This window comes from Mus caroli, unplaced genomic scaffold, assembly GCF_978045245.1.
Source record: "Mus caroli unplaced genomic scaffold, Mus_caroli_1 scaffold_8, whole genome shotgun sequence".
Lineage (NCBI taxonomy): Eukaryota > Metazoa > Chordata > Mammalia > Rodentia > Muridae > Mus > Mus caroli.
The window spans coordinates 43,805,474-43,816,420 of NW_028227263.1; the positions used below are offsets into that span (position 1 = coordinate 43,805,474).

At 42.5% G+C, this 10,947-nt stretch overlaps 1 protein-coding gene across 1 annotated transcript; it reads right to left on the reverse strand.

Annotated features, from left to right (window-relative positions):
• On the reverse strand, positions 1-951 carry LOC110299513 (olfactory receptor 51G2-like). The gene has a single exon (XM_021169229.2). It carries the CDS (start codon positions 949-951, stop codon positions 1-3), a length of 951 nt encoding a protein of 316 aa, XP_021024888.1.
• Positions 952-10,947: the final 9,996 nt, after the last annotated feature.

A 10,947-nucleotide genomic window follows, 5' to 3' on the forward strand; every position in this document is an offset into this window, starting at 1 on the left:
TTAGGAAATATCAACCCTCTTCTGCTGGAAACGCCTTAAGAAGCCCTGACGGATCTGCTTCGACTTGATGCAGTAGACCACAGGGTTCATGAAGGGTGGCACCAAGAAGTGCAGGTTAGCCATGAGCACTGCCAGAGCTGGGTAGCTGTGTTTCTCCACTCGGTGCAGCACGGACAGCCCCAACTTGGGCAAATAAAAGATGAGAACGATGCAGAGGTGTGAGACACACGTATTGAGTGCCTTGAGCCTTTCCCCGGGTGATGCAATGCCCAGCACAGTCCGTAGGATCAGAGCATAGGACAGCATGATGAGGGAGGAGTCTAGGCCTAGTGAGAGGAGGATGGAAACCAGGCCAACCAGGCTGTTGATGCGGGTGTCTGAGCAAGCCAGTCCCACGAGGTCGCAGTGCAGACAGTAGCAATGGGAGAGGGTACTGATCTGAGGAAAGACCAGACGCCGCAGAAGGATGGGTCCGGGAAGGTTGAGCAGGATGGCCCTCACCAGAACCGCAGCCCCGACTTTGGCCACTGCTGAGTGAGGCAGGATGGTGGCATAATGCAGAGGGTCCCGGATAGCAATGAAGCGATCAAAAGCCATGGCCAATAGCACACCAGATTCCACATAGGTGAAGGCGTGGATGAAAAACATCTGTGCTGCACAGAAATCGAAGGGCAGCTCCCGAGTACCCAGCCAGAAGAGCCGCACCATGGTGGGGAAGGTAGAGGCACAGAGGCCCAGATCAGAGGCTGCTAGCATGGACAGGAAGATGAACATGGGCTCATGTAAGGCTGGATCTGTGCGGATCAGGAAGAGGATAATGCTGTTGCCCAGGATGGAAACCACACAGATGAGGTTGATGGGAATGGAAACCCAGTGATGGGAGGCCTCCAGGCCTGGAAAGCCAGTGAGGAGGAAGGTGGAGTGGCCAGGAGTGCTGGTATTGCAAAACATAATGACTCCAGGAGGAAACTGTCCACCCTACGAGAAGGAGACATTCATTCGTGTGGTCACGGAGCTAGACGCGAAGAGCTGACTCATAGCCATTAAAAACATCCCTCTCCTAGGAGTGCTTGCTTCTCTGAATACACTTGTGGTTGGATCCATTTTCTGAGTCAATCTCTGATTACTGCTAACTGCCTACTTTTTAGCCAATCAGCAGCCACCTTCCCTTGGGCCTGAGCCACGTCCTTCTTTCACCTAAGTGAAAAGAAACCTAAAGCCTAATCTTCCAGAGAGCCTTCTTAGACTACATATTGAGAAGAAAAAAATTCTCCAAAGAAACAGAATGAGAGAGGGCCTGGCAAGATGGCTCAACTGGTAAAAGTGTCTTCTGCCAAGCCTGAAGCCTAAGTTCGACCCCTGGAACCTACACAGCAAAGGGAAAGAATCTTATATCTGCCACATGAACACACACACACACACACACACACACACACACACACACACACACACATACACACCAAGTGTCTTAAATATTGTTCTTAGCTTTAGGATAACAATACAAACAGAACATATGGCATGCATTTTTTTAGAGGAGGGTTTCCTGTCTGATATCTGCTATCAAATGTGCCTGAAAGGGCAGTCCACCATGGTGTGTGCAGAAGCATCCCTTAGGGGGCTGCTTCCTCGCTTGTCTGATGCTGTTATGTGCAATTTCTGCATTTCTTTCTGAGAAATGCGTTAGGGAAAGAAAATAGGCCCTTTGCTTACTTACATTTTGTTTTTGATTGCTGATATTTGTTCAAATGCATGAAGTTCTTTGTGCCAATTAGTATATACATTATATAATAATCAAATCAGATACCTAACATTTTGAATATTTTTAAATTTTTGGTTAACATTCAATAATTGCACACATCTATGGGTACCCGTGTGATATTTCAGTGCATACATGCAATGTATAGTGGTCAAAATAGCCTCTTCCAGTGTTTACACTGGTGACAAATGTCCAGAGAAATTGAGTTGGCTTCAAAGAAATGGTCAAGGTTTCCTCAGAGTCTGATAAACAATGTGCAAAGATGCCAAATGCATTCATTTTTACCAGTGTTTCCCCAGTCCTGTGCCCACCTCATGCTCTAATTAAAGCTTTCGTGTGTGCTTCTGACTCTACCATCAAGATAGGGCTACTGCTCAGCTATTTAAAACAATGAATTTATGAAATTCTTGGGCAAATGGATGTATCTGGAGGATATCATCCTGAGTGAGGTAACCCAATCACAAAAATCACATGATATGCACTCACTGATAAGTGGATATTAGCCCAAAAACCTAGAATACCCAAGATACAACTTCCAAAACAAGAAAATCAAGAAGGAAGACCAACTCGTGGATACCCCATTCCTCCCTAGAATGGGGAATAAAATATCCATGGAAGGAGTTGCAGAGACAAAGTTTAGAGCTAAGACGAAAGGATGGACCATCCAGAGACTTCCCCACCCGGGGGTCCATCCCATAATCAGCCACCAAACGCAGACACTATTGCATACTCCAGCAAGATTTTGCTGAAAGGACCCTGATATATCTGTCTCCTGTGAGGCTTTGTCAGTGCCTGGCAAATACAGAAATGGATGCTCACAGTCATCTACAGGATGGAACACAGGGCCCCCAATGTAGGAGCTAGAAAAAGTACCCAAGAGCTGAAGGGATCTGCAACCCTATAGGTGGAACAACAATATGAACTAATCAGTAACCCCAGAACTCATGTCTCTAGATGCATATGTAGCAGAAGATGGCCTAGTTGGCCATCTTTGGGAAGAGAGGACCCTTTGTCTAGCAAACTTTATATGCCCCAGTACAGGGGAATGCCACGGCCAAGAAGTAGAAGTGAGTGAGTAGGATAGCAGGGCAGGAGGGGGGGCTGGAGCATAGGGGACTTTGGGGATAGCATTTGAAATGTAAATGAAGAAAATATCCAATAAAAAAATTTTAAAAGATAGGGCTCTGGGTATAGACTCACCTAAAGAGCAGTTTTCTCCTAAAGAGCCCCTTTTCAGTCCTCTTTCTACAAAAGCTGTTATATGGAGTCAACTAATTTGAAGTTCTCCTTAGCTGGGAACAGAGTGCTGAGGCTAACAGAGATGTCAGGCAAAGCAACAGAAGCTTCCAGAATCTCAGGATGAATAAACCTCTGCCAAAGAACCCAGACTGACAGGTGTGAGCGCTCCTGATCTCACAAACTCACACATCACCTTCTCCCAGCTTCTCTCCTCACAACACAACCGACCTTCCCTTGTCCACTAAGCAAGCACACTGGGCTGTTTCGGGGATGGAATGAACAAAACACTAATCCCTCCATCCCTCCCCCAAACCACACTCCATTTCCTATGGGTTCCTGTCTCCTTACTTTTGTTTTATCCGTTAAACACTCAAAAAACCTGCCCTTTCTCTCTAGAGCAGATTCTCCTAATCAACTAATCTTTGGTCTGTCTCCTGTCTTAGATCCAACAAGACTAACCGTCAAGCCATTATTTCTCTGAGTAACAAAGCGGCTCCTTTGTCCCACTCTCTCCAGTCCTTGTGTATTCCAGTTTGTTTTCAAATTTCCAATTGAGTTTGGCTCCAGATATTTATGAAAAGTTCAGTGTGAATATGTAAATCATTACATATACAGCCAGGAAAAAATAAATGAATAAGTAAATGGAGAGAGAGGGGGAGAGAGAGAGAGAGAGAGAGAGAGAGAGAGAGAGAGAGAGAGAGAGAAGACAAGGTTGGTATTCGGCTTTTAGCGACTTTGTTTTGAGCAACTCTGGCTTTGTGTAACGAGCATCAATATTTCCCTGATGCACAGAGGAGCAGATCTAAGCAAAAGCTCCATAGAGTCCAAAGGAGAGACGTTGCCCACTTACATCTCTAATCTTTTTAATCCCCTTTCTCCTAAGTGTCATGAATTATTAAGATATCCTTTTGCTCATCACATTTGCTATGTTTGGTCATTTAAAAAATATCTTTCTTGGGGACAAGTCCGCATATCAAAAATGCAAAACCTAATGAATTTCCACAAAGTGAATATATCTATGTAACCAAATAGTGAAGGCCAGCAAGATGGCTCAGAGGGGAAAGGTGCTTCCTGGACAAGCCTGAATTTACTCCCCAGAGCCCATGTAAAGGTGGAAGAGAAAAATAATCTCCACAAAGTTATCCTCTGATATCTACAGTTGTGCCATAGCATGCTCTGTATGTGTGTGTGTCTGTTTGTCTGACTAGCTCTCTCTGTCTCTGTCTCTGTCTCTCTCTCTCTCTGTCTCTCTCTCTCTCTCTCTCTCTCTCTCTGTCTCTCTCTCTCTCTCTCACACACACACACACACATATTACATTTTTAAATAAGAAACTAAATAGTTTCAGAATCTCCAAGTCCTACGACTCCTTCAATGATTCCCATCCTCCCACTATCCTGATTTATGACACCAAAGATGAATGTTATAAATCTTGGAACTTTATGTAATTGTGTTCCTACAGTATGCACCTGTCTGTGTAATTTTTTTTTGTCTATGACACATCCACACTGCTGCATGTGCTTGCAGTTTTCTCATTCTCTTTGCTAGATGGCTTTTCCATTGTGAGCATAGACAACGACATGTATCTGACACACAGAGCTTCCCTCATCTTGTCAGTTCATCTTCTTGTTCAGTGAAAGTCTGGGAACCTCAGAGTTCAGGAAACCCATAGAATACAAGGCAGAAGGAGTATAGGAGCCAAGAGGGATGGAGGGCACCAGGAAAACAAGACCATCTAAATGAACTGAGAAAAGCTCATATGAACCCCCAGACTTTAGCAGCAAGCACGGGGCCTGCACAGGTCTGTTCCTGGTCCCTTTCACTCTAGGACTTTATGAGACTCCTGAATGTGTGAACAAGTGGGTCTCTGACTTTTGTGCCTGCTCTTGTAGCCTTTTTCCTTCTGCTGGTTTGCCTTGTCCAACTTCAAGGTGATGGTTTTTGTTTTATCTTATTATATTTTATTTGGTTATTAAAAACCATATGCTATAATAAAATTCAATAAATTGCTTTGTAGACATCAGGGTATTCTTTTTGCTTTGAATTTCCATCAATGCCATATTTTAGGTTACACTAAATTTCAATGAAGATGTGCCTTTAAATGCTTTTTTAAATAAAGAAAGAAAGTTTGAGAACACTCTTAAGTAATGAAAACCCAGACATATAAACCCTTAGACAGTGTAAAAACTCCCGTCATTCTCTCTTTACCCTTGCTTTTCTCTCTCTCTCTCTCTCTCTCTCTCTCTCTCTCTCTCTCTCTCTCTCTCTCACATCTTATTGGAGAAGTGTCAGAGTAAAGAGAATAAAGAAGGGCTCATATATCAGGTGCCATTTTGCCTGTCTGAATCCTACAGTCTCCCCACTGAGTGCATGCCTGTGTGCTCTGCCTAAGGTGTTCTGTCCAGCAAGTCAAACCATACATGGAAATAATTATGTACTATACATAAATATGAGCAGCTCCCCAGTCAGGGCCACAGTGCACACCTACAAGGGCTGCCATCTATACTTCAGTCCATTGAGTGTAGACTTTAGAAGTTGTGTTTCTCAGCCTGAACTGTCATTATGTCCTTTTGTGTAATAAAGGACTATTACTGACATCACAGAATGGTTATGAACATTGGAAACTGCACACTGTTTTACCCAATAAAGGCACTGATGAAAGTGTAATGTTAACCGTGTCCTAGACTAGGATTTTATAGGCAGCATCTCAGGAAGTCTCCCACTTTCTAAAGCTTTTGAATGGCATTTTCTCCTTCCTAACAATGAAAAAACAATCTAAGAGATGAAAACTCCTGTCCACGGCTCATTAAAGGCAAGCAGAAGAAACAATACAATTTTACATCAATGCTCATGTGCCTGTCATTCAGCATGTCCCTCCCCAAATCTTTTTAAAATAATTATCTCTTGTTATAGCATACACACACACACACACACTTTATATGTATGTGGTTTAAAACAGTGCTTAGTGCCTGAACACGGAAATGGCTACCACACACATACTTCATACATGTTCCAGTGCTGAAACCCACCTGCAATCTCAGTGCACTGGAGGCTGGGATGGGAAGATTGTAAGTTTGAGGCCAGTCCAAGCTATGCAGTGAGCCCTGATCTCAAAAAATAATAATAATGAATAATAATTACTTAATTATTGAGGACTAACTATTTTGAAGTGATAAAAATTATTCCTATTTTGCACATAGGAAAACTGTCCTACCAAGTTGCCTAAGTTCATGAAGTTAAGAAGTGTATGGCCAGAATAGAAGTCGAGACAGTCTGATTCCAGAGGCTGCTTCAGTGCTGTGTTATAATGCTTCTTCTATTACCTATTAGTGCCTATTAACATGATTAGTGCTGAAAAGGTCTGTTGCTAAAAGGTCGACCCAAAGTTACAGATTTGAGAGTGCTCCTCATCTGTCACCCCTACCTCCTCTTGACCTCTTAGATGTAGCAGTCCTGAGTACACTCATATTTCAACAGCCTAAACCCAATGGAATTCCCGTGCTTCATAATCATCCTGGGCTGCAAACCATGTGAATTTCGTTACCCAGTTAAGGCTTAGGGAGAAGATGTTCAGTAATATCCTGAGAGAGCAAATAACAAACTTGATTGAACTAGATGTGGAAGGGCTGGGGTTAGGGAGAGAAATGTGTAAAGGGTGAGGAATAAATAAAACCAGTAATGATATATGGATAGAAGGCTGGGTAGATAGGTAGAAAACCAATGACAGAGTCAATTCTGGAGATGGAAAAAAATAAATTATATTCTCTGCCCTTTTACCATTTTACTTATCCAGGGTCAAGAAGATCATAAATAGCCTAAAGTCTATTTTATTTTGTTAATCAAAGAAGTCTAAAAAAAAAAAAAAAGGAGAAGAAGAAGAAGTCTATCCCCAGTAGCTTAACTATAAGTTTTTGAAAAGAAATGGCCCAGCTTAGAGAAAGTTGGAGACCCCAAGAAGGTTTCTATGGCAACCAAGCATCACTCACCAACACTCTCAAGGGAATGTGAGGATTTAAGCCTCTGGCTTTGCCAGCTGGGTCCTAGGGCCAAAAAGAAAGACACAGAAAAAAATAGGCTGTAACACTGAATCCTAAGCCTAGCAGAGTCTGGGATGAGCCGAGAATCCAGTTTTCCTCGAGTCATGATATTGATGAGTCTTAGGTAATATAATAGATAAAAATATAATATAATATAATATAATATAATATAATATAATATAATATAATATAATAGATAAAATGTACACTGTTCAGAGATAAGCTTGGCATAAACTGCCTCTGCCAGGTACCTGTGACAAGGGAGTCACAGACAGCACGCAGGGTCTGGAAAAAACCACACTCTTCCATCAACTCTGCTTATGGGCTGGCTGAGCTTTTACTAAGTGGTAGAGAGGGTGAGTGAGGAGGTGACCTGCTCTATACCTCCTCCCCTACACCCCTTCAGGCTGGGACCCTCAGAGTCTGTGGCTGAGAACTGATTACAGACTCAGATCTGATGCTGTCAGTGGAGGTGTAATGCGGGCCAGTGAAAGGATGGAAACTGCAGGATCTTTTAAAACATGCATTTGTTTATTAACTCATGATTTATATATAGGAAAAATCCGGTTTTTAAATAAATCAGACCCTTCTATATTTTTTATTCTGACTTATATGAAGTCTCTTTAAATGTTTTAAACAGTTGACCTTCAAATTCTCACCATATAGGTGTTGTCTTTGCTAAAACAACTACAATTTTATATTTAACTCGTGAGGTTAAAGTCTAGAATAGAATAGGTCCAGAATGTATCTAATATTAAGGTGTAATAGATACAGACACATAAATTATAGAGAGGAAAGAAGGAAATAAGAAAGGAAGGAAGGAAAGATGGAGAATGGAAAGAGAGACAAACTGACACAAAAGCCTCTTGTGTAATTCATAAGCAGCTATAACTATTTCACAGTCAGCGCATTGGGCTCTTCCTTCCTGTGTTAACACAGATAAATCTAAGGACATCTGAGCTCTCTGCAAATGTCATCTCCCTTTCACTTCCTTGAGTGTCTTTGGTAGTATGGATGATATGTAGTTTCTATTAAAGGCATACATTTCACAGTGGCATGTCAGAGGTTGGAACATGTTGGCATATAATGTATATTACTTTCTAGGCAGGCAACATAGGATTCCAAGTGCACACTCAAGGGGCTGAAGAATTGGCTGAGTGATTAAGAACACTCATTACCCAATCCACATGACTGATCACAACCCTTTGAGAGTACATTCAGTGTACATACACACAGGCAGGCAAAACACTCATACACACAACGTAAGTGTTAATGTGACCAGTCATCACATGGCTGACAGCCTCCTCAGACAGAATTAGCTTAGTTGAAGAAGGCCTATCAGATGCCCTGCTCAGACTTGTCAGAAATTGACATTTAAATGGAAGTTTAGTCAAGCAGCTGAACCTAAGACTGAGGCAGATTCTATGTTGTCACTATCTTTGCCCCACAACAGGCTGAAGAACACCTATGAGATTCTGACTGGGCCTGAAGCAGTCACTGCAGCGAGTCCTGAGGAACCACCCACACACCTAGAGCTTTCCCCAGATTTAAGCAGGTAGTTGAAAATTGAAGAACACGGTTTCCCTTCATCCTGAGTCCCTCATCTTTTCATGATGGTCCTTGGTTCCAATCACCTAACAAAGTCAGATTTAAAGAAGGCCTCATGGAACTGAACCCCATATGTTATAAAAGGAAAGATTGGCAAAGGCCTTCCATTCAGTCACTATCATGTCTCAGGCTGACTGACTCAGAGGGAAGGTGGCTGCCCTAGATGGATTTCGTTCTGCTCAGTATCAGAAACGATGATGCAGGCAGATGGAGCAAGGCCCTGGTACCCACTGCCCTCAGTCCAGACGTAACACCTCATCGGTTCACTCACCACAGCTCCAGAGCCTGTGTCTCCTCTCATCTGTTCCTGTGTTAGTAAGAAGCATCTCTTGTTCTGCCCATGAAGTCCAGCACTTTATAATCTTCCTGTTAGAAGTAGAGACATAACAGGTCTGCTGGGAACCAGATGCAAAGCCAAGAGATTTACGCAGCTGGCCTCACTGGGGTCCCTGAGCTCTTGGTCAGGCAGCTCTGAGACTTGGTGGGAAGTATCAGGCAAATGCTTCCGTACCTGCTGATTTCTTGCAGGAGGATGCTCAGATACCTCATATGAAGTGGCTATTTTTCCAGAAGACCCAACCCCATGAATTACAGTGACAGATGGAAGCAAGCAGATAACTAAAGACTGAGGCACACTCTGTCCTTCTGGCGAAGGGACGTTGAAGAACGCCTACACACAGAAAGCATCAGCACAGAGTCTTGATGGATTCTGCCAAAAAGGAAACAGAGTAGCCAGAAACAAACATCAGTGCTTTAGCCCTGGGAAACTTGCAAGAGAGGAGGAAATAAGGTTCTCCACTTAACCCCAAGGTGCTGCTTAGGAAATGACAGTGCTTGAAAGTGAACGTACATCATGAAGCAAACTTTCTCTCCATAACGTCCTTGGAGATTGTCTGCCAAGCATGAGGTAGTGGAAAACTTCAAGGATATTTATTTCTAGATCTGTCACCAAATGTGTGATTACAACAAGGTGACTTCCTTGATGTTTGGTCTTTATTTGTATCTTGTAGGTGATGATTGGATCGTAATTATTCATAGGACTGTTAATTATTATGATTAAATTAGGATGTATGGGGCTAGGAGACAGTGTTCTTCCAGAGGACCAGAGTTTTGTTCTCAGCACTCACATCTGGCAGCACAACTGCCTAATAACTTCAGCTTCAAGGCACCCAACATCCTCTTCTGGTTTCCATGGGTACTTGCCCACACACACGCAGGCATGCATACACCCCACAAATAAAATAAATCTTGGTTTTTTTTTTCTCAACACTCAATAGTCTTGTTTCTTTCAGAGATCTTTACTTTATAAAATGACTTTCCACACTTTCTTTTAAAATGCAAACTTTGTGTGATTTTTTTCTTGTTTATTGCTTGTGAATTTCCTACATGCATATACTATGTTTGATCAACTACATACCCCATTCCCTTTCCTTCAATTCTTCCCTATCCCTTCAAAGTTTTTCCAGGCGAATTCATGAGCTTAAAGAAAAACTTAAAAACTACTGAGGCTTTTAAAAATTAAATAAATTAGAATGTAGTATGAAGCTCTTAGGAAAGGACTTATAAACTTTACACACACACACCTTTGAATTACCCACAAAAAGTTGAGTGCCGTCTTTGGTGGCCTGTCAAGCCTCCTCTGTAATAACACATTAACCTCCCCTACTCCATGGTTGTAAAGGACTTGTAATACGCTTTGTATTTTAGACTTTATCAAACCAATTCAAAAAAAGAGGTGCTTCACCAGCTCTCCAGGTCTACCTCAAGCCAGCCGGTTGACACCTGAAGATAATCTCAGACTCCTTGGACTCTTGCTTATGTCATTTTGATCCATTAGTCTTAAGATTTGGCTGGTCCCTTGGTCCTATGGAGGCTTGATGACCTAGCGTAGGGAAATGCTACTGCGCTGAGGCAGGGGTGGGTGGGCAGGTGGGGGAGCACCCTCATAGTGGCAGGGGTAGGGGATAGGGGTTTGTGGAGGGGAAACTGGAAAGGGGACAATATTTGAAATGTCAATAAATACAATAACCACTAAAAATTTTTTAAATTGAAAGAAAATATTTTTTAAAAAGGATTATGGTAATATTCCCTACCCTATATAAGCAATTAAATACTTCTTGGGGGTGGGGTCTCTTAAGCATTAGCTAAAGTCATTCTGCATGCTAATAGAAAAATAAAGACTTTCTCCTGAAAAAAAAAAAAAAAGATTGGCAATGGTATGCCCGCCCACCAGTTGCGCACACCCACCCCTCTCTGAGAGCTGTGCAGTGGCATCCTGGTACAGTCCTCAGTGCTGACACTGCAGAAAG